This window comes from Vanessa cardui, chromosome 30 (assembly GCF_905220365.1).
Source record: "Vanessa cardui chromosome 30, ilVanCard2.1, whole genome shotgun sequence".
NCBI classification, from domain to species: domain Eukaryota; kingdom Metazoa; phylum Arthropoda; class Insecta; order Lepidoptera; family Nymphalidae; genus Vanessa; species Vanessa cardui.
The window spans coordinates 4,427,411-4,451,004 of record NC_061152.1 but is presented as its reverse complement, the minus strand read 5'-3'; the positions used below and the strand labels follow the sequence as shown (position 1 = coordinate 4,451,004).

At 36.0% G+C, this 23,594-nt stretch overlaps 1 protein-coding gene and 1 long non-coding RNA gene across 5 annotated transcripts in view; one reads left to right on the top strand and one right to left on the bottom strand.

Moving 5' to 3' along the window:
• LOC124542191 (alpha-1,6-mannosyl-glycoprotein 2-beta-N-acetylglucosaminyltransferase) overlaps nt 1-23,594 on the bottom strand; it is a 55,979-nt gene that overhangs the window by 14,467 nt on the left and 17,918 nt on the right. For 2 of the 4 annotated variants that reach the window (XM_047120134.1, XM_047120136.1), the window contains exons 2-5: nt 18,329-18,548; nt 14,313-14,372; nt 10,034-10,132; nt 8,953-9,092 (exon numbers count right to left, since the gene is read on the bottom strand). In XM_047120134.1, the coding sequence (XP_046976090.1) occupies nt 8,953-9,092; nt 10,034-10,132; nt 14,313-14,372; nt 18,329-18,443 (414 nt within the window). In that variant the 5' untranslated portion in view covers nt 18,444-18,548. The remainder of the gene's footprint in view (nt 1-8,952; nt 9,093-10,033; nt 10,133-14,312; nt 14,373-18,328; nt 18,549-23,594) is intronic. The other 2 variants (XM_047120135.1, XM_047120137.1) reach the window with 1 other exon arrangement.
• LOC124542193 lies at nt 2,465-4,497 on the top strand. The gene is made up of 3 exons (XR_006967311.1): nt 2,465-2,591; nt 2,772-2,923; nt 4,454-4,497. It is a non-coding gene; the product is annotated as an uncharacterized LOC124542193 (long non-coding RNA).

The following is a 23,594-nucleotide window of genomic DNA, read 5'->3' as shown; positions in this document are numbered from 1 at the left end:
TAATATTAATGTTGTTTTTTTGGATATATGTATGTAGGGAAGCAGACTGACAAATGGACTAACTAAGGGTAAGTGATCACCACTGATTTCGTCATAATATATATTGGTTGGCAATGGTGGCGGTGTTTGGCATAGGAGCACGAGCAGGATCATCTGATAGAAAGTGACTACCACCGCCCATGGACATCTGCAACACCGAAGCTTGCAGGTACGTTACCGGCCTTTAAGCAAGGAGTACGATCTTTTCTTGAAGGTTCCCATGTCGTATCGGTTCGGAAAAACCGCCGGCGAAAGCTGGTTCCACAAAGTGGTTGTGCGAGGCAGAAAATGTCTAAGAAATCGCGCTGTTGTGGATTTTCGGACATCAAGGTGGTGCGGGTGATACTTCGAGTTTTGACGAAATGTCAGATTGTTTTTAACTAACATGACTTTGAATTTTTCTTTGAAAAAGAGTAACCACTGAGTTTCTTACAGATTCTTCTCGGTAGAATCTACATTACGAAAGTGGTAGCTACCCATAACATAGTTGTTAAATGACGATTCAAAAGTGCTTGTTTGTAAAAGCCTACTCGAATGCAGTATATCTTGGTTTTGATTCTGCTAGAATAATAAGTTTGTGACGTCAAATTACACAGATAAAAAATAAACTCAGAAATGCCATCCTTGAGTAAGAAGAAAATAGTTATACCACGACGGGTCCCATCAGAAGTCATCCCTGTTAAGAAGCCGGTTTACATCACAGCTGATAAAACCACATGCCTGGAGTGTCCATGTTTTCCCAAAGAGGATCCCTATGTTAAGAAAAAGTATGTATTTGTTTTAATGCGAGGGGCTGGTAATGTTATATGCCGGCGAGCAACCGCGTATGTATAAAAGGCCGAGCCGCTGCTGGTATCGATAGACTTGTTCGAGCCGCCGGAGCGATCGGACCTCCTCAGTTTGGAATAAAGCAGAAATATTTCCTGAGTATAATTTCATACTTTTGAGGATTGATCCCAACCGAGACATTCGTAACGTCAGCAAAGGTGACGTCACGTTTTTTAAAACAATCTCGGACAAGCTACTCCATCATATATAATCAGAAAGAGATAGAGGAATCAGCTAGGAACTCAGTAGTTAGCCATTATTGTTTAACTTGTTTCCATTCGACGTTTAGCCCTAATGAGAGTGAAAAGGTAATCTATCATAAATACTAAATTCATTAACTAGTTGTTATATATTATGAGCCGAGATGGCCCATTGGTTAGAACGCGCGCAACTTAACCGATGATACAAGCACCACTGTAATATATATATATGTGCTTAATTTGTGTTTATAATTCATCTCGTGCTCGGCGGTGAAGAAAACATCGTGAGGAAACCTGCTTGTGTCTAATTTCATCGAAATTCTGCGACATGTGCATTCCACCAACCCGCATTGGAACCGCGTGGTGAAATATATTCCAAACCCTCTCCTTAATGGAAGAGGAGGCCTTAGCCCAGCAGTGGGAAATTTACAGGCTGTTACTTTACTAGTTGTTATCCGCTATTCGCTCGCGTTTAAGGGGGCTTTTGATTGTAACGTGTTAGGCAAGAATGTAGCCTACGTCTACCTTGGACCTCAAATTTGCTTCATACCTAATAACATCAAATTCGCTTCATTAGTTAACCGTGATAGAGCAACAGACAGACGAAGTTATTTTCACATTTATAATAATTATATAGATTGGCAATAAAATGTTTCTAAATATATTTCAGAAAAATTAAACCCTGTCAACAGTCGCCTCTGACGTTATACGAATTGGCGGCAAAAGTCGTTGACGGTTTGACATTGACGGATGTATTTGATTGGTCGGAATCTGACGTCGCAAGATGGCTGTCTGATGACGTCGGTTTACCTCAATATACGGTAAGTTTACAAAGAAAACACATTGGTTTGGTTAAAATTGTATGTAAATCAGTTCGATAAATTTTTATTTCAATGTATTTATAGGCACTCACAACTTGTGTCCAGGTTGATTGAGCAAAACATCTTGGCGTTATCAGTAATCCAATTCTACAAATGTAATGTACAAAAAAAAAATTCTGCTAATCGAAGACCTCCGTGGTCGACTAATGTACAAGGTCCCGGGTTCGATGCCCGGCTGTATCAATGTAGATAAAGTTCATTAGTTTTCTATGTCGTCTTGGGTCCGGGTGTTTGTACCGTCGTTACGTCTGATTTTCCACAACACGATTTGCTTTAGCTGACTTACTTACATTGGGATCAGAGTAATGTATGTGATGTCGTCCAATATTTATTTATTTATCTAAATTCTACCGAAAGTTTAGGTATTTGTGGAGAGTATCGCTAAGTTTGAATCTCGCATAGGTTACACTAACATAATTTTAAAGACACATATTTCAAAACTATTTTTTTCAGTATTGTCTTCCATCTCGCTCGAACACATAGATCTTTAGAAATGTGCGAGAGAGTTAGAATGCTAATGCTTCAGAGATGACATTTGCAGGAATGTATTTTAAACAATAACATAAATGGAAGAAGACTCATTTTACTGGAAGATCCATCGTATTTGGCACAGATAAATATAAAAGACTTCGAACATATAAAGGTACGTGATGCTATTTACTGTGGCAAAATTCTTATATAGGAGTGAAACTTTTAAAAATATAGTTCTCTCACTCTACGCCATATATTTTGTCTCTTTTATGCATCAAAATGTCCTAAAACCATCCATCTTTCAATTGTCGTATCGTCGCTTACGTCCTATTTCCATGGGCATTTTCTTCAGATAATAACGTCAAAAATACGCAAATTATTCGAAATGGAGATGATTAAATTTTCAAGGAATATGAATTTACCGGAAAGGAAGCCTTTGACCCTATGTACCCTATTCAAATCTCGGACCGGACCAACGTGGGGTATCAGGCGTAATTGGAACAGGTACCAATATTTCACTATAGTCTGTTCGCGTTAAGAATGCAGTGAGTTGTCATTGTTAACCGGCCTCACTCCGCCCCCTGACCAATCAAATAATTTTAACAGAAGGGTAAAGGTGTTTGTATATTTGTGTTAAAATTCCAACAAATTATATTTGTTTTAAAGTGTAATAAATTAAAAAATAATAAAAAATAATAAATAAATAAAAAATTCACATAACATCACATAACTTAAAAATTCGATATTAAGTCATTAATATATTAATCACTATTACTAGTGTCGTCATTAGTGTTTATAATAAAATAATTTTCTGCAGCAAGTTCCACAACGTGGTCTCAGCATTTCTCGCACTTTTATTTTTACAAATTGGTGAGGTATTCATTTTTTTTAAATATCAGTTAATAATAATAAAAATTTAATTTAAATTATAAAAATATCGGTTAATAATTAATTAAATCCACAACCGTCACGTTCGAACTTATGTCTTTACTTGTTCAATGTGAACTTGACTTTGTAATTTGAAAAGATTTGATTGGTCAAAGGGGGCGGTGAACAATGACAACTCACTGCATTCTTAACACGAATAGACTATAATCTGTACACATCCTTAGACCTTAGCCCAGTAGTGGGAAATTTACAGGCTGTTGTTGTTGTTTGTTGTATTCATCACAATGTTGAGCTAAGACAAGTAAGTACCACCAGTACCCTTTTCTGCTCCTATTGTCAAATACTTGGTAGGGTTTACCCATTCTACATGAGACATCAGTACATGATATTGTTGTGTTCCGGTTTGAAGGGTGAGTAAGTCAGTGTAACTACAGGCACAAGGGATATAACATCTTAGTTCCCAAGGTTGGTGGCACATTGACGATGTAAGGAATAGTTAATATTTTTTACAGAGTCATTGTCTATGGATGATGGTGGCCCATAAGCTCGTCCGCCAACCTATACAAAAAATGACCCAGTGTAACTAGACGCACAAGGGACACGATACCGCATCAGGTCCGTTTTCACGCAGAGATATTGGCTATTGGTGTTGGTACTTTAACATCAGGTGGACTATTTGCCAAACTTGAATAATGGGTGATAGTCATTATGGAATAGCGGCACAGTCAGTCAGTAGTATTAGAACTAATTATGTGTCAAACTAAGAACCTCCTTTTTTTCGAGTCGGTTAAAGCACTAAAACCTTCTACTGAATGTAATAACAAATACTTTTCTGAAAACCGCATCCAAATTGCTTCAACCAAGTACTGATTCATCATTCTCCTGGCTTTATCCCAATTTACTTGGGACCGTAGTAGCATGTCTTGTTCTTTCATACTTTCCTACCTGACGTCATCTCACAAGCTTCTTTCCAGCCATATCATCTATCACACAATCCATCCATCGTTTCATTGATCCCCTCTATATCCATCCACATTCAAGCTTAAGACCTGAATCAAAAACTATTTGTAGTGCACAATAATGGCTGTAAGAAAATGACATGGAAAATATAGTAAGGTTCTATATATGAGGTTGATTTTTTTATAGGTGTGACGTTCTTCGTTGGATGAAGATCCTGATGCCGGAACCCGAATATATGGATCATTGGGATCGTGTGTGGTAATAATAAGCATTAAATTTTAGAGCTGAGATGGCCCAGTGGTTAGAACGCGTGCATCTTAACCGGGTTCGGTTCGGGTTTAAACCCATGCTAGCTCCACTATATGTGCTTAATTTGTGTTTATAATTAATCTCGTGCTCGGCGGTGAAGGAAAACATCGTGAGGAAACCGGCATGTGTCAAATTTCATCGAAATTCTCCCACATATGCATTCCACCAACCCGCATTGGAACGGCTTGGTGGAATTTATTCCAAACTCCTTCCTTAATGGGAGAGGAAGCCTTTGCCCAGCAGTGGGAAATTTACAGACTGTTTCTTTATTTTATTTTTTTTACAATTTTATTACTAAAATTATTCTCAACGCGCACGCAAGTGTCATATATACAGATTAACTTAAAATATGACGTTAATTTAAGAATTCTTTATGTGTATACCAATTGCTGTGTATCTCGCACCCTTAGGGGTAGATTATCTGGAAACGCTTAAAAACGTATCTACTTATTTTCAATCAATATTCCAAAAATAAAGCGTCATGTTACTAACTTCAAAAATGACGGACTACCATACAAACGTTCAGCCCCCATTTCACCCCCTTAAGGATTGAAATTACAAAATTCCTTCCTTAGTGGGTGTCTACTCAATAAATTGATCCTATTCACTCAATTTCGAGGCCCGAACTCTAATAATTTACGCACGGCGATGATGAATCAGTAAGTCAGGACATAAAATCTTAGTAACTAAGGTTGGTGGCGTATTGGCGATGTAAGGAATGATTAGGTTTTACACCGCCATTGTCTATGGGCCACCATCAGGTGGCCAACCTATAGCGTAAAAATAGACTATATTTCGATCAATTGCAGGTATCAAAAGCCAGATTTTCCCAAGGTCAAATTCTGTAGAATCGAGAAGCCATTTCCGATTCCATCTAGTCGTATTCCCCACTACACGCCTCAGCCGGACGTCTGTCGAGAGATTATAGTAAGCCGAATTTCATTTCATTACGCGTTGTAGCTAATGTGTGTATTTCGTCACCACCGTTATCATTATCGTCACTGTTATTATCAACATCAATATTGACATAATTATCATCATTTACATTTTAATTGACAGTATCATCATCATCATTTTTGAGATCATTATCAACACCAACATCATTATTAACATCATTATCATCACCACCTTTATCATTAACATCACTATCATCGTCAACATAATTACTGGGATCATTATCATCGTCAGCGTCATTATTGACATAATTATTCATCATCATTATCATCACTAACATCATTATCATCATCAATATCACTATTAACATCATTATCATCGTCAACATAGAAATCATCAGCATACCCACAATTACCGTTTATTGATAAAAAATCCATTATATAGCTTAAAAGATCTAAGAGTAATTTTATATTATGTAGAAAATTAAAGAAAATTAATTCATTTCAGGTACCGCGTAAATTCATCATTCAAACAGACATACCGGAAACCGAACAATACATATGGATGGAGAACAGACCAGAGCCAATTATAGACCTTAAACCAGAGATTATAGATGTTAAACCAAGGAAAACAAGATTCGCAATCAAGAAGATCAGTCTGACCGGCTTAAAGGGAAAAGATCTCGTGCTCGCCAGACGAAAAATGGCGAAACCGAAATTTTTACCATAGAATACATTCGAATTTTGAAATTATTAAAACTATTTACACATCTGAGTGATTTTATTGGTCGATTGTAACTGATGACGTGATAATTAACCAATGAACGTTCAGTATTTAATGAGATTGAATTTTGCCAAGTGGTCAAAAATCAAATCTATAATCTTTTTCAAGTAGGCTTTTACAAGCACCTTTGAATCGTCATTTAACAATTAAGTGAAGCTACCACCGGTTCGGAAAGTAGATTCTACCGAGAACAACCGAAAAGAAGCTCAGTAGTTCTTTTTCAACATTTAAAAAATACAAAGTCATGTTAGTTAAATACAATTATTTCAATTAATATATCCTGCCTGGAAGTCAACAGGTATTAACTCCACGCTTCACGAGGTCAAACCTCCAGAGTGATTAGTATTAACACGTTCTATGTTGAGCGAGGTCTAATTCGCCCCATATGTGTCTCTTGCGGTGCGGCTGATAAAAACAGATTAATCTATCGTGCGGAGCCCGTAACGTCTATTTGATAAATTGTAGGAAAGTGACATATATATTTGCACTAGCGACCCGCCCCGGCTTCGCACGTGTGCAATACTGATACTGACATACTACAGAATTTGTTTAATTACGACATCACATTAGAAACTTCTAAAATTATCAGTGTTTCTTAACTATATTGTCCATGCATTCCAGTATTTCCTACAAAAACCTTCCTCTCGAATCATTCTATCTATTAAAAAAAAATCGCATCAAAATCCGTTGTGCAGTTTTAAATATTTAAGCATATAGGGACAGAGAAAGCGACTTTGTTTTATAATATGTAGTGATAACGCCCATTGAAAAAATAATGCTATGGTATACCAACTTAATATGGGATTTTCTTGACCACGTACCGCACTGAAGAAATAAAATTCGATCACATCACAACGAATTTTAATTCCTTAAACGTTACGGGGTCTAACAAGCACCACACCAATATTATAGTTGCTCATACGAGGTTTTAAACGCCGCGTACCGCAGCGAAATTGCTCAAACACATTGGTACGTAAGAAATATTTTCTGATATAACCAATGCACCACCTTGGAACTAGGATGTTATATCCCTTGTGCCTGTAATACAGTCTTATTATCTTTAAGTAGATAGCACCACGACCAGTGAAGGGCAGCGCTGTTGGCTATAAAGGGCCTTCATTTCAAAACATTTGTTACAAGAGTAACCTTAGCCTTCAATACGGTGTTATGACATTTGATTCTATATCATAATTTATATCACATTATTATTGCATATTATGAATATATCAGCTATTGAATTTACTTTATTATATACAATTATTATTGTAATTAATTGGTCAATAATTTTTAAAACTGTAATTAATATTATTTTATACGGCATAGCATTTAATACTGGCGTGTAACACTATTTCTTATTATAAATATGATGGAGCTGTCAATAGAAAACAATTGGACGATAGCGTGGCATTGTAACAAAGGATAGAGAGATTGGAGCATCATTGTAAAACGATAATATTATTTGGGCCATCCCGAACTACTGAAATTACACTATCTTACTGGTTTTTAAAATCCATTTTACATTATTTAGTAGAAGTAAGGGACCCAGTAAAAGTAGATTTTCTTTTCTAGTACATATTTGCCGAATAATAGCATATTAAAAATTTTACATTTAAACAGCAAGCGAACACGCTACTTGGACAATATGGCGCTGCAAGGAGGTCGGTGATATCACTTGCCTGTATTTTAATCTGTGGTACTTATAAGCAAAAAAGGTTAACAAGCAACATAAGTGACGTCATCATAAGCCCGGCCAATCGGGAGCGTTTTGTGTCACGTGACAAACGTTTGAAATAATGCAATTTTATTTATGGTTTTTTGAACAAATTACGTATTTACAGCATATACTGATTTCGATAATTGACACTTAATTTTTCGCATTGTCAAATAGCCCATTCACGAGGCAGACATGCCTATTTACAGCTCTTTGTGTGAGATTCGAAACGCATTTGATTGCGCCTTGAAGATTCGTATAACTCAGACGTAAATATTTATTTTGGCGGAAAAATTTTGTACTTGAAAAAGATTTTTTTTTTCGAGAATCAATACTAATATTACAAATGTGAAAAAAACTCGTCTGTCTGTCTATCTGCCGCTGTTCCACTACCAAACCGCTGATCCGAATATGATGAAATTTAATATGAAGCAAACTTGAACCCAAGAAAGGACATTGGCTACTTTTTTGCCTTATGGACCTGAAAAGATGAAAAGTGACGCTTGCTTTAATTTGTCGTCCGATGAACGACAATCCGAGATGGCCCATTGGTTAGAACGCGTGCATCTTAACCGATGATTGCGGGTTCACAACCAAGCACCACTGAATCTTCATGTGCTTAATTTGTGTTTATAATCCATCTTGTGCTCGGCGGTCAGGAAAGCTAGCAGGTGTCTAATTTCATAGAAATTCTGCCACCCGCATTGGAAAGGTGTGATGGAATATGTTCCAAACCTTCTTCTCAAAGGAAGAGGCCTTAGCCTAGCAGTGGGAAATTTACAGGCTGCTATAAATATAAATGTGAGACAACATCACATACATTACTCTGATCTCAATGTAAGTAGCTGAAGCACTTGTGTTATGGAAATCAGAAGTAACGACGGTACCACAAATACCCAGACCCAAGACAACATAGAAAACTAATCTACTACGGGACCGGTGTACACACCACTCGACCATGGAGGTCGGCTGCTGTTGTTAAACTTACCTGTATTGCAATGATAATCGTGTCGTTCTGAACTGGACCGAATATGTCTTCGTTGTAAATAGTTTGAGCATCGTTCACCCTCTGAATGGCGCGTAATATATCCGAAATATTCTTGGGACTGTACCGCTCTGTCGCGTTCGCTGAAAACAATTAGATATTGTTCGTCAATTGTGGCCATGTTAATTCGAGAAGGTTGCAATTAGCAACGTCTAGTTTCGTACCATGGATAATGATTAAAATAAATATAATCATAATCTGTTGAATGTTAAAAGTAAAATGTCAACGCTGACCTTGAATTCACGTAATGTCATTGGTCGAAATTTAAATATGGCGACGTGAATGGCGTTTTGAATGTCGATTTTTTTTTTTCTTTTCTAATATTGGACAACAACACATACATTACTCTGATTCCAATGTAACTAAAGCACTTGTGTTATGGAAAATCAGACGTAACGACGGCACCAACACCCAGACCCAAGACAACATAGAAAACTAATGATAATCGACATTGACACGGCCGAGAATCGAACCCGGGCCCTCGGAGTGGCGAACCCATGAAAACCGGTGTAAACACCACTCGACCACGGATGTCACGAAATCGACTTCAAGTAGATATAAGTAGTTAAGTGTAATAGTGTATTATAAATAAACATATGCAACAACAACAACAACAGCCTGTAAATTCCCACTGCTGGGCTAAAGGCCTCCTCTCCCTTTGAGGAGAAGGTTTGGAACATATTTCACCACGCTGTTCCAATGCGGGTTGGTGGAATACACATGTGGCAGAATTTCCAAGAAATTTGTCACATGCAGGTTTCCTCACGATGTTTTCCTTCACCGCTGAGCACGAGATAAATTATAAAGACAAATTAAGCACATGAATCAGCGGTGCTTGCATGGGTTTGAACCCGATATCGTCGGTTTAGATGCACGCGTTCTAACCACTGGGCCATCTCGACTCAATATAAAGATATATTATTATCAAGAACTGTTTGTAGTGCACAATATATCTGAGCCATTATCAAATCGCATAGTGTTTGTAAATCTTAGTTAATCTTTTTAACTTGAAATTGAAACGTACCACTGCTGTTCTTCGGGTGAACGGTCAGGTACTTGTGTAGCTCGGGTGGTACCAGCGCGAGGACCTGTTCCGACGTTTCATTTGAATTCATCAACTCTTCTGAAATTGAAAAAATTTAAATAATTATGGGCATAATCTTGAAAGGCGATTTGAAGTTTCGACAAAAGTTTAATAACATAATCTCAAACCAACAGTCTGCTAATGTCAGCTGTCTGAGTTTCTTGGTATATATGTGTAAATGATCCACCTGATGGTAATACTCCAACCCCCACATAATTGGCGCGTACAAAATATTCCTTACATCGCCAATGCGCTAAATACTTACTGTTGCGTTCCGTTTTAAAGTATAAATAATAATAATAATAATAACAGCCTGTAATTTTCTCAGAGCTGGACTGAAATCTCCTCTTCTTTCGAGGACATGGTTAGGAGCATATTCCACCACAGCTACATGTGGAAGAATTTCGTTGAAATTGGACACTTGCATGTTTCCTCACGATGTTTTCTTTCACCGAGCAGTTAAAATGGATTACAAACACAAATTAAACTCATGATAAATCAGTGGTGCTTGCCTGGGCTTGGATCCACTGTCATTAGTAACCACTGCGCTCTGAAATATATGAGTCAGTGTAACTACAGGCACAAGGGACATGACATCTTAGTTCCCAAGGTTTTGGCGCATTGGCGATGGAAGAAATGATAACATTTCCTGTATCCAACGACTATAGACAGTGAACCTACCATCAGCTGAACCATTTGATAGACATCAGCTTTTTCAAAATTTAAAAAAGAAACATAAAATTAATACTACCCCCTTGTTACCACATTGACAGTGTACATAATACATAACATAATTACAGTGCTAATATTTTTACAGGACACATAACACCATCACCATTGATTGTTGTCGAATAACATTCCCATTTCTGTTGGGTGATCTTCCTACCACCAACAGACGCAAAAGGGCAGATTACTTGGACAGGTAGACTGTGACTGCCTCATATGCTTTGCATAATAAATACAGGAGGTGATTGGGGTGACTATTTGCAATACCCGTGATGAATTTTTAAATATGGACCGATAATTATTGTTTAAATATTGATAATTATGCAATGTTTAATCGCATTTATATAAAATAAGAAAAAAAAAAAATATTTGAAACCTTTTTAAAAAAAAAATGAAGTTGCACTTTTGGCAAATTTTGAAAAAACTAAAAAACGAGATATCTCAGAAATGGTGCACTTTTGCATCATGCATTTTTAGGGATTTAATTTGTTTAAGTTTAGGATTTAAATTGTTGCAAATAGTCACCCCTTTTTTTTCTCGCTGGAAAAACGCATTACGCGCTTCCCCCACGTGATGGAAAGTGGGGGGGGGGGGTGACTCCCCGGAGCCCTGGACGCCGAGTGCGCCCAAGTACGCCGGGTTTACCCACTAAAAAACCAGCGGTACCCTCTCCGTCTTTCGATGGACGCCACGGGATCGCTTACGCATGCTACCATGACGGAAATAGTCACCCCTACTCTTAACGGGAATATTTCGATTTACTAATAATGTTGTATAAGGAATACCTAAGGGCAAGTATAAGCTTTATACCAATGAAATATTTTTACAATTGGATCATTACTTTTGGGGTTACCCCATGGACGTCGTAATAAAACACATTTATCGCGCTTACATTGCAAACCCTGACTATACCCTACGAGATACATCAAAATCATATACTACACAATATTGTACACTTTAAAAAGTTCTTCAAAAACGATCACGTACGTCTATCTCTTAGGAATAACTCAGAACAATTTTTATCTTTTTATTTTTACGACAAATTATGGCGTATTCTCGAAGCGATTGTTATGATTACAGAATTATTTTTTATGCAAATAAGTACCTTAAATACATGGTGCATTTAATATAGATCGATATGGTCCTTTACAGCGTAAGAATTTATAGCGACGAATAGCGTAGAATGGCGCGATAGGGAGCTGTTTCTATTGGTTGTGTGAATCGGCAGTGATCGGTTTTATTGAATTGACCGATGCTATATCTAAGTTGTGACGTACTATACGTGCCTAATTGTAATGCATTCATAAAACAAAGATACTAAATGTAAATTTTAACGTAATATTGTAAATAATGTTAGAATGAGAATGACGTTTGTTTGACATGTGTTTTTTTTTTATATTGAGCATGACAAGGTATCATCCAGTGGAACCAAATTTTTTTTAATCCGAATAATGTAACTTATTTTTTTAATTAACATAATCTACGAATTTGATTTTACACTAGTTGCATTGAAAGATTTATAAGTGATTAAAAAATAGTACGTACTGATTTCTTATATAACATTCTGAAAGTTACTACTGTGCATTAAAGATCATTTTTGTCTACACTATAGTTAGAAGATACGACGTGATTTCCAATCAAAAATACAATATGGGTAATTATTGTTGACACTTAAATTCTTACAGAGAATAACAAGACATAATGCAAGGCATTAAGAATTATTTTCGTTTGTTACTAATAGCCAAACGTGATAGATAATTGTTTAACAATATTCAATATAAAAAAATATGGAATCCTCACGTATTAAATATAAAATGCAACATTACGTGATATTTGTACATTATTAATGAGATCATTAATATTTGCTTAGTATCAAAACAATCCAAGTAACAAGATTGTCTCGTGTGTACAGCTAGCTTAATCATCGGCGTAGTAACAGCCTGTAAATTTCCCACTGCTGGGCTAAGGCCTCTTCTCCCATCACGAGATGAATTATAAACACAAGTTAAGCCCATATATATAGTGGTGCTAGCCTGGATTTGAACCTGAAATCACCGGTTAAGATGCACGAGTTCTAACCACTAGGCCATCTCGGCTTCATCATCAAAGTAATTATCTATTCAGGCGTACCAGTATCAGTTAGATATGACGTATATGTTTTCACCATTTGGTTAACCAATAATAGTTGGGCGATATGACGTCATTAACGGTATTAGACCAATTATAGCAAACCACAATAATTAATTTGACTTTTAATAGTATAAAAAATTAAAATTTAGTCAAATTAGTTGTTGTGTAGTACATCGTTGACCAATGTGTGGGGAATTCCCCAAAATGCGGGGAATCACAAGTCGTTTGGGGATTTTCACTGTGCGGGGTAAATGAGGGTAATTTAAAATTATACCAAAACGATCGGTAATTGATTCTTTAGCCGATGTTTACTTAGTACGAACATTGAAATTGTAGTCGATTATTAGTTAGCATGTGAGCGAATACTATTTCATTATAGAACACCCTTAGTCAGTGCCGTATTTAGGGGAGGGCAACCGGGGCAACTGCCCTGGGGCCTTCACATGAGAGGGTTTTCAATAAAATCAAATTAATCAATCAAATAGTCAAATTATAATAATGTTACTATTTAATATTTTAAAATTTACCGATACAAATACGAAACAATTCATAGCTTACTGATTGAAATAAAAAAATCTAATTAATTCATAATAATATAATTATTAGGGTGTTCACGCTTCTGTTTGTCTAGGGCCCTCACTGCTTTGTGGCCCCGGGGCCTCCACACCTTTAAATCCGACTCTGCCCTTAGTTTGTGTATAGAAAAGGAATACACATAGATGAGATAGTTTCCTTAGACGCAATAAAATATGAAAAAAAAAACACGAAAAATGACATCAAATACCATGATTTACCCTTTATTTCTGTGTGGGGAATTTCACTTAGATGTTTGGAGAATTAGGTGAATAGGCATTGACAACCCTGTTGTTTCAACAAATTGAAATGTAGTCAAATTAGTTGTTGCGTTGTGTTAATACTCTATATCGATACTTTCCGATCTAGTGCTGAACTTTCCGTGAGATATACTATTGGTAACAGCGTAATATCGATCGTTATGGTCTATCGATAAATAGTAATGCGCTTTAGTATAAGTAATTAACATTTTAATGTTTTTCCTTTAATCAAAATTGTTCTCTAACCATCATTACATGCCTTACTAAAATATCTTTAGAAAGTAATAATATCAAAAATGGCTATCAATACTATCCTTAGGTTAGAACTAATTATTATTACAACACTGATCACTGTTATCAAAAGATATCGACATTGACACGTGACGATAAAATCGATAGACTATCGATAACGATAGTGGATTATCGATATGCAGAAATAGTTAAATGTACAAATCAGCCATGATGACACTGACACATAAAAGACACATACAAATGGGACGACACATAAATAAAAATAAAAAAAAAGAAACCTGTTAATGGCTGTTCATTGTTAGTCAGATTAGTCTGTATTATATCTGCTAGTATGTTATCTGAAAACCATTAAAAAAAAAAACATTTTATTTCAAAGTTCCATCATTAATAAATAGGCAGGTGGACTGGCATCCAACTCATAAGAAACCACCACCACATATCAACCATTCTTTATATTGCCAATTTGATACCTTTGGCATAAAACATGTTATATCCCTTGTAGTTGAATCTCAATCACTGGCACGCCAATCAATACAAAACAATGCTAATTATTGTTCACAGTGAATGACATATCTTTCATCTCACTTACTCATTTGTTAACAAGCGAGAGAGATATAGTCGGCCATTTTGACATTAGTCATCAATCAGTCGCGTCTGACTGTCCGTATGTTTGCGATAAACTCCAAAAATATTAAAACGATTTTCATGCGGTTTTCACTAATAGATAGATTCATAAGGAAGGTTTAGTTATATAATTAATTTTGTGTAAATAAGTTAAAATGGAACGATAATAGGCTATTTGACTGGTTTTTAAAATCCATTTTATATTATTTAGTAGAAGTTATGAAACCCAGTAAAAGTTGTTTTTTTTTTTTATTTCTAGTACATATTTGTCGAAAAATATCATATTAAAAATTCTATATTTAAATAACGCGCGAAAACGCTACTTGGACAATGCGCTGCAATGGGGTCGGTGACGTCACTTTGCTATATTTTAAGTGACTTCATCATAAGACCGGCCAATCAGGAGCGTTTTGTGTCACGTGACAAACGTTTGAAAATATGCGTTAGTAAATAACAATTTTTAAACTCATAATATACACTGATTACAATAATTCACAATTTATTTTTCGCATTGTCAAATAGCCTATTGCTAAAGATGTCGAAAAAGGCAAAAAAATATATAAATAAAAGGTAAACAATAAAAAAACATATACATTATGTCCGTGTTCGTGCGAAGCCGGGACGGGTCATACATATATGTATGAACACATATAAAATCGGTTATGGTCTGATTTCGAAGAGCACCAGCCGTAAATGGGCATCAAAATAAAGATTATTCTTGATTGTAATTAACTAAATTATTACGTAAAACGTAGCTAACGTAAATCGTATCAATTTAGTTACAAAGACTTCATTTTAGAGAGCGGAAAAATGATAATGGCGCAGTAGAGAACGGTACCACGGTTGTATGGGAAGGGGGGGGGGGGGCGTTCAATTATTGGCAATTAGTAGCTTCACTTAATTGTGGTCCAGCGGTTCCAGAGATTCGCCGGAACAAACAACGGACAGACAAACAAAAAATGTTATTTTGGTATATTTACCGTGTATGCGTCCAATTCAGTAAAAAAGGGCTATTTTAATATTACAAACAGACACTCCTATTTTATTATATGTATAAATTATTTTTACTGCAGTCAATTAAAACTATAACCAAAGATAATTACTATAATATAACATGGTCACTCGAGTGTTACGTAAAGTTTAATGAGGGGAAGGGGGGGGGGGTTGTTACAGAAAAACTTTACGGTGCGTTACAAAGGGAGGAAGGGCGTTCAAAAACCTACCAAAATTGTGCTACGTAGTACTTGAAAGCTCCGAATATAAGAAAAAAAAATAAAAACTTAAATAAAATTATAATAAATTACTATTTGATATTAAATATTTCAAAGATAATTCAAAAATTCGAAATATAATATAGTCTTATATAACAATACAAATGAAATCGTAGTACAAATTCTATCTGTCAAATCAAAAGGGACGCCATTACACTAAGTTGAACGAAAAACGTAAGCGCCATTTAAATTTCTAACACTTCAGACGTTTTGGTCGCGAGAAAACATACCTATAAGCGAACCAGCGCTGCACGTTTTAATAATTTGCTTAGACAATCGATCGCTGCAGCGAACTTTAGTTCTTATTGATATTTGTGCAAATTTTTTACATGAACGCTCAATTCTTTCGTGGAATATATGTCAACGACTACGAATGAAATATCAATAAAAAACCGGTCAAGTGGGATTCGAACTCACGATGTGAGGGTTCCGTACCATCCAGTGGCGTAAATAGCCTTTTCTGCAAGCTTCTATAACTGCGCCCTATTTAAGCAGACCCTTTGCCTGTTTTACTGTCTCACTCACTAAAACTTAAACGCAGGTTCACTACTGCAAATGCGTTGCCCATTGACGATAAACACTAAACACAAATACGCTCGTGCGGTGAGCACGATGTATGTTTTTATTGATACTAGCATGTAAGTACGTTTGTATTGGAATCGAGTACTAGGGGCTCAGCGGAATCTTAACAAGAGAAAAACGAAAAAACAATAGCCCTGCCCAGTCTGTGTATTCTTGCGCCTCCGAGATTCTTCGCCCTGTGCCTGGGCGCCGGTGGAACCGCCCTATTTACGCCACTCGTACCATCAAACCGATAGAGAAACTCACTGTATCATCAAATTCACGATTTTCTTATACATCAATTGTCAAATCGTTGAAGAGCGTTTTGGTGTCGAAAGGATATTACAATACTATCGTCTTCTTAGCTGAAGGCATACTTCGGGGATAATGAGGAATATTGTTCTTGAATTTTTTTTTTTATGGTATAGGTTGGCGGACGAGCATATGGGCCACCTGATTGTAAGTGGTCACCATCACCCATAGACAATGACGCTGTAAGAAATATTACTTACATCGTCAATGTGCCACCAACCTTGTGAACTAAGATGTTATGTCCCTTGTGCCTGTAGTTACACTGGCTCACTCACCCTTCAAACCGGAACACAACAATATTGAGTACTGTTGTTTGGCGGTAGAATAACTAATGAGTGGGTGGTACCTACCCAGGCTTGCAGAAAGCCCTACCACCAAGAATATTGCATCTTATCAAATGATTCTATATCACCCTATAGGCTTTGATTCCATTTTTATATAAAAAAAGATACCGGGTAATATAATCAATTAACCATTTACAAAATTTATTAAGAAAATTAATAAATAAATTTTGATAGCCAGACAAATGGAAGATTCAGTGATCTCATGATGGTTCCGTTTTTCAATAACAACGGAACCCTAAAAGCCACCGCTCGAAGACCTACTCGAAATAATCAAGGTCAAATATCAATGTATTCTGGTCTTCTGATTCCAGGTCAAACGACGGGTTAACTTTTTAACCGACTTTTTAGGGTTTTTTTAGATGACACCGCCTCTAAATATTTGTATACATATAATAAAATTGGAGTGTCTGTTTGTAATATTAAAATAGCCCTTTTGACTCAACTGTATACATATATATATACACGGTACACCAAAATAACATTTTTTACAATTTTTATCTGTCTGTTTGTTCCGGCCAAACTCTGGAACGACTGGACCGATTTTGACGGGAATTTCACTGGCAGATAACTGATATAATAAGGAGTAACTTAGGCTACAATATTTTTTTTTAAATTCAAACGCGTACAAGGTCGCAGGCACAGCTAGTATAACAATAACTATAACTGCGTTATATAATCGTAAATCGACTTTTAAGTAGTCTAATATTTATCATTTCATTTTAGTTAGAAATCTATAAGTATTTTAAATACGTTATTATTTTGTTTTCTTCGAAGTCGGTTTATCTTTTCGTTAAGATTTTTATTAATTCTCATAAACGCCTATCATTAAAATAGATAAGACAATAATTTAATCTATCTATTTATTGGGGGGACAGGATTATATATTGCAGGATAACAGAGGTTATATTTAAAAAAAAATGCCGTATCAGACTTCCCCTCTCTTTCTTTTTCTGACTGTCTCTTTCTACTATAAGTACCGTAGTAACGTAAGAAATGAATCCTAAACTCCAAGGAAGACTGAAGGGACTATACCCAACAACAGACGTTCAACTCTAAAAACGCAAACGAAACCGCTGGCGAATCTTGTCTAGATAATCATCATAATGAAAGAATACATCCATAACATTCCTTAATTACGACGAATTATAACCCGAGCGTTTTAAAACGTCGCCGTCAACTCACCGCCATCTTTGTCCAAAGCACCATTCGTCGCTGACAGCATAATCTGTACCCAGACGCAGAACAGTCCCAGAATAAGCAGTACTCGGAGGATTGAGGCATATTTTAGGCGGGGCATCGCGTTCAAACATCGATCTCTGGATAGTTCATTTTATCAGCCGCTGGATGGCGCTTTACGGGAGTTTTCTCAAAGGCCGCATCGTTGCTGAATCGTTGCTTGTTTCTGTAACAGAAAACATTAAATTAAAATTGGAATATTTTTGCAAGAGGGAGACATGTATATACTCAAACTCTTTTTTTATACGTTGCAAGAACGAGATAGATATATTCTCGATCACCGGTTTGATTAATCAAGCTTTCGACCAATGATATGGCGTCAATTTGTTTTTTTATATATGAGACAGCATCTAACGCATTTGTGTTGGGGAAAATCAGAAGTAACGACGGTAACACAAACACCCAGACCCAAGACAACATAGAAAACTAATGATAATCTACATTGACTCTTCCGGGAATCGAACCCGGGACCTATGAGTGGCTAATCCATGAAAACCGGTGTACACACCACTTGACCACGAAGGTCATCAAATTAGACATCAAATGTTGTTTATTTTATCGGTTTTACGAATTTTGCCGATGTGACATCTAAGTTGTGTCGTACTATATTACTTTTCTTATTACTAGGCTTAGCGTAGGTATCCTTTTGATTGTTACTTGTAATTATTTATTAGTCTTTATCTAAATCCTTATGCATGCGGTGTTTACCTATAATTAACTTATCATTTTATTTTTACTACATAGTTTATAAGCTTCAAACTGTAATAGCGACCCGCCTCGGCTTCGCACAGTACAATGCTGATACTAAATATACTACAGATATTTTCTTGTTTCTTTACTATATTCTCCATGTATTATATACAAAAACCTTCCTCTCGAATCACTCTATCTATTAAAAATAACGGCATCAAGATCCGTTGTATTAAAGATCTAAGCATACATAGGGACAGACAGCGGTAAGCGACTTTGTTTTATACTGTGTAGTGGAGTTCCTTATAATCACATTGGGAGAACGTTGACAAATCAAAATCAAAATAAACTTTATTCAAGTAGGCTTTTACAAGCACTTTTGAATCGTCATTTAATAAAGAGCCAGTGTAACTACAGGCACAAGGGACATGACATCTTAGTTCCCAAGGTTGGTGGCACACTGACGATGTAAAGAATAGTTAATATTTCTTACAGCGTCATTGTCTATGGGTGATGGTGACCACTTACCACTAGGTGACCCATATGATCGTCCGCCAACCTTTACCATAAAAAAGTGAAGCTACCGCCATTCGGAAAGTCAGTTCTATCAAGAACTGGCAACTTACTTACTTTTTCCACTATTTACTGGATCAAAAATATGTGTTATGAAGATCTGATCATAACTGTTTGTACTAAAATGTTTGTTGAACATTTTGTAAAGGAATTTTGTAATTGTAATTGTTTTCTTTGACGTTTATCTCGTACAAAATGTTATGACTGACGTGTCGGTACATTTGACAAATATTATAAACCACTAGCGGCCGCACGCGGCTTCGCTTGCATATTAGTATATAAAAGATAAAATATACAGATACGGTATCGCAGACTTTTTGTAGAAATAATGAAGACGAACCAGGTAGCCATACATTGTTTTTAATTTTAAGCCACTGTTTAGGCAGCGCACGCTACTTGCGTGCGCTGCTGTTTTGTGAGATATTTTTTTCCGACTTGCTAGACAAAAGTTGTGATAGCTCGGTTAATATACATGTTATCGAAACAATTTATAGCCTACATCACTCAGGAATAATGTAGCTTTCTGCCAGTTAAAAAAAATTTCGAATTGGATTATGAGTTCCAGAGATTACTCCCTACATACAAATTTACAAACTTACAAATTTTATGATATTAGTATAGATTATACTAATATCATAAAATTTGTAAGTTTGTTAAGTTTTTCATACACAGAGGAATTATTAACACTCGGCCTTAATCTGCACCAATATTATGGAGAAGTAAAACTTTATTTGTACTAAACGCAGCTATCTCCTGAACTGATCCTTAGGCATATAATAAAATTAAATAAATGAATATTTTTATTAACATAACAATTAATAACATTAAATGCTTAAATATATACAAATATGAACTTAAATTAGTTAGTGTATAAATCTTGAACACGTGGAAAGATGGCAAGAATGCTAGCAGCATTTCCCCGTTGAATCGCAATTCCGATCCTCTGGGCTAAAACGAACCAGCCCTGTCACCAGTGGAGGCAATCGAGGTGTTATACTTTTGATGGAGCTTTTTGCACCACTACTCCAAGGGACAAGCGTTTCGACAGCAAATAATGAATATAGGACAACATCACATACATTACTCTGATCCCATTGTAAGCAGCTAAAGCACTTGTATTGTGAAAAATCAGAAGTAACGACGGTACCACAAACACCCAGACCCAAGACAACATAGAAAAGGTCAGAAGACCTGTGCTAAAGAAAAATCAAGAGGCAGATTCCATACAAGCAAATAATCAATAATAGCCGAGATGGGCGCGTGGTTAGAACGCGTGCATCTTAACCGATGATTGTAGATTCAAACCCAGGCAAGCACCACTGTATAATCATGTGCTAAATTTGTGTTTACAATTCATCTCATTCTCCACCGTGTATTCCACCAACGATAATTAGCACAGCATGGTGGAACATATTCCGAGTCCAGCTGTGGGCAATTTATATTGTTGTTGAATAATTTATTTGTCTAGTCGATTAAGCTTATAATCGGCGATTCTCTATCATATCCGGTATATTTAATGAGATTCTTAACTATATGGCCGGGGCTTAAAATGACGCCTGCACTATAGCCGTTAATCCATTGAAGAGCACTTAATTCCGAGCACACGATGCCACATCTAATCTTATCAACTCTTCATATTTGAGTGTTTTTGAAGCGACAGATAGTTACCAAGAATTTTAGTGGACAATCCATTCATTATATAAAGTTACTAGTGACTCAAAATAAAGTTATATAAATATATAACGAACTCTTTGGTCGAGTGTGTACACCGGTTTTCATGGGTACGCCACTCAGAGGTCCCGGGTTCGTCCGGCCGAGTCGATGTAGATTATCATTAGTTTTCTATGTCGTCTTGGGTCTAGGTACCGTCGTTACTTCTGATTTTCCACAACACAAGTGCGTTAGCTACTTACATTGGGATCAGAGTAATGTATGTGATGATGTCGAATATTTATTTATTCATTATTTATAATTTACAAGCGATCAGCCCCGGCTTCGCACGGGTGCAATGCTGATACTAAATCTACTACAGAAATTGTTTATTTACGACGTCACATTAGTTATTAGGCAACCCGCGATGTCCCTGCGTCTTAAATCTGTAATATCTTCGAAAATATTCATTTAAATTACATGCTGTAAGGGCCGTATTGATCTATATTAAATGCACAATGTATTTAAGGTAGCTAAAAGCATAAGTATTATGTTATTATGCCTCAAATTGCTTGGTAAATAAGTCATTATTTCTTGTAAAAAATGTTTTTAAAAGTAAACATACGCCATTACGGATTTATTAATCTTACTAAGGTGTACAATGCTGTAGAACATTATTCTGATTTATTTCGTAGAGTTAAACCCGGGTTATCAATGTATAGGCAAAAATTGTTCAATGTATTAATATTCATTTCTTGGTGGTAGGGCTTTGTGCAAGCCCGTCTGGGTAGGTACCATCCAGTCATCAGTTATTCTACCGCCAAATAACAGTACTCAGTATTGTTGTTTTCCGGTTTGAGCGGTGAGTCAGTGTAACTACAGGCACAAGGGACATAGCATTTTATTACCAAGGTTGATGGCACATTGACGATGTAAGGAATAGTTAATATTTCTTACAGCGTCATTGTCTATGGGTGATGGTGACCACTTACCATCAGGTGGCCCATATGCCACCCTATACCATAAAAGATATATATATATATATATATATATATATATTAATATAACAATACTATAACGTAGACAGTTCGCTAGTTCTATTTCATCTTTGAGTATAACCGCATCCCCAGAGTCAATTAATAGTTAATCTTACTAATTATTATTTAAATACAAACGCCTGTTCAAAATTATTAGCAATTAAACATTCTGACGTGTAACATCAATTATATTTAAGGATAAATAAAAATTTTAACAAATAGAAAAACCGACTTCAAACAAAACACTTAAAAGTCAATTGCGACTACTTAAAAGTCGATTTACGATTATATAACGTAGTTATAGTTATTGTTATTTTTACTGGCTCAACCGACTTTGATAATTTAATTTGTTTAAAAAACCCAGTAAAAATTTATGAGGTAACAAAAAAAAATACATACGAATTGATAACCTCCTCCTTTTTGAAGTCGGTTGAAAATCAGTGCTCCTCTACTATATTGCCCACGTATTATATACCAAAACCTACCTCGTAACTCTATCTATCTAATCAAAAAAGACGCATCAAAATCAGTTGCGTATCAAAGATCTAAGCATACATAGGGACAGACAGCGGTAAGCTACTTTGTTTCATACTATATAATCTATACATATAACAACATTGGAGTGTCTGTTTGTAATATTAAAATAGCCCTTTTAACTCAATGCATATGTAACGCACATAAACAAAAATAACATTTTTTTATATTTTTTGCCGGTACGTCTATTTCTTCCAGTTAATATCTGGAACGGCTGGACCGATTTAGACGGGATTTTCACTAGCAGATAACTGATATAATAAGGAGTAACTTAGGCTACAATATATGTATTTTTTGTTATATTCAAAGGTACGAGTTCGCGGGCACTAAACAATTTTAATTAACACGTGTTTTCATGCGATGGCCGAGTCAATATATTTATATAAAACACACATGGATAAGACTTGGTATTACATGGATCTCACAACTTTTTACCGTAGAACAACTGAGTTGCGAGACTTGGTTTTTTTGACAAGTATTGTTTTTGATGGGATTATTATTATTAACTCTCAGTTACAAGAATCCACGCGGCCAAATTCACGACTACTTTTTTTGTGAACATTATTTCAATATAAAAGTAACAGCCCGTAAATTTTCCACTGCTGGTCTAAGGTCTCCTCTCCTATTGAGGAGAGAGTAGAACATATTCCACCACGCTGTTCCAATACGAGTAGAATGCACATGTGGCAGAATTTCGATGAAATTTCACACATGCACCTCACGATGTA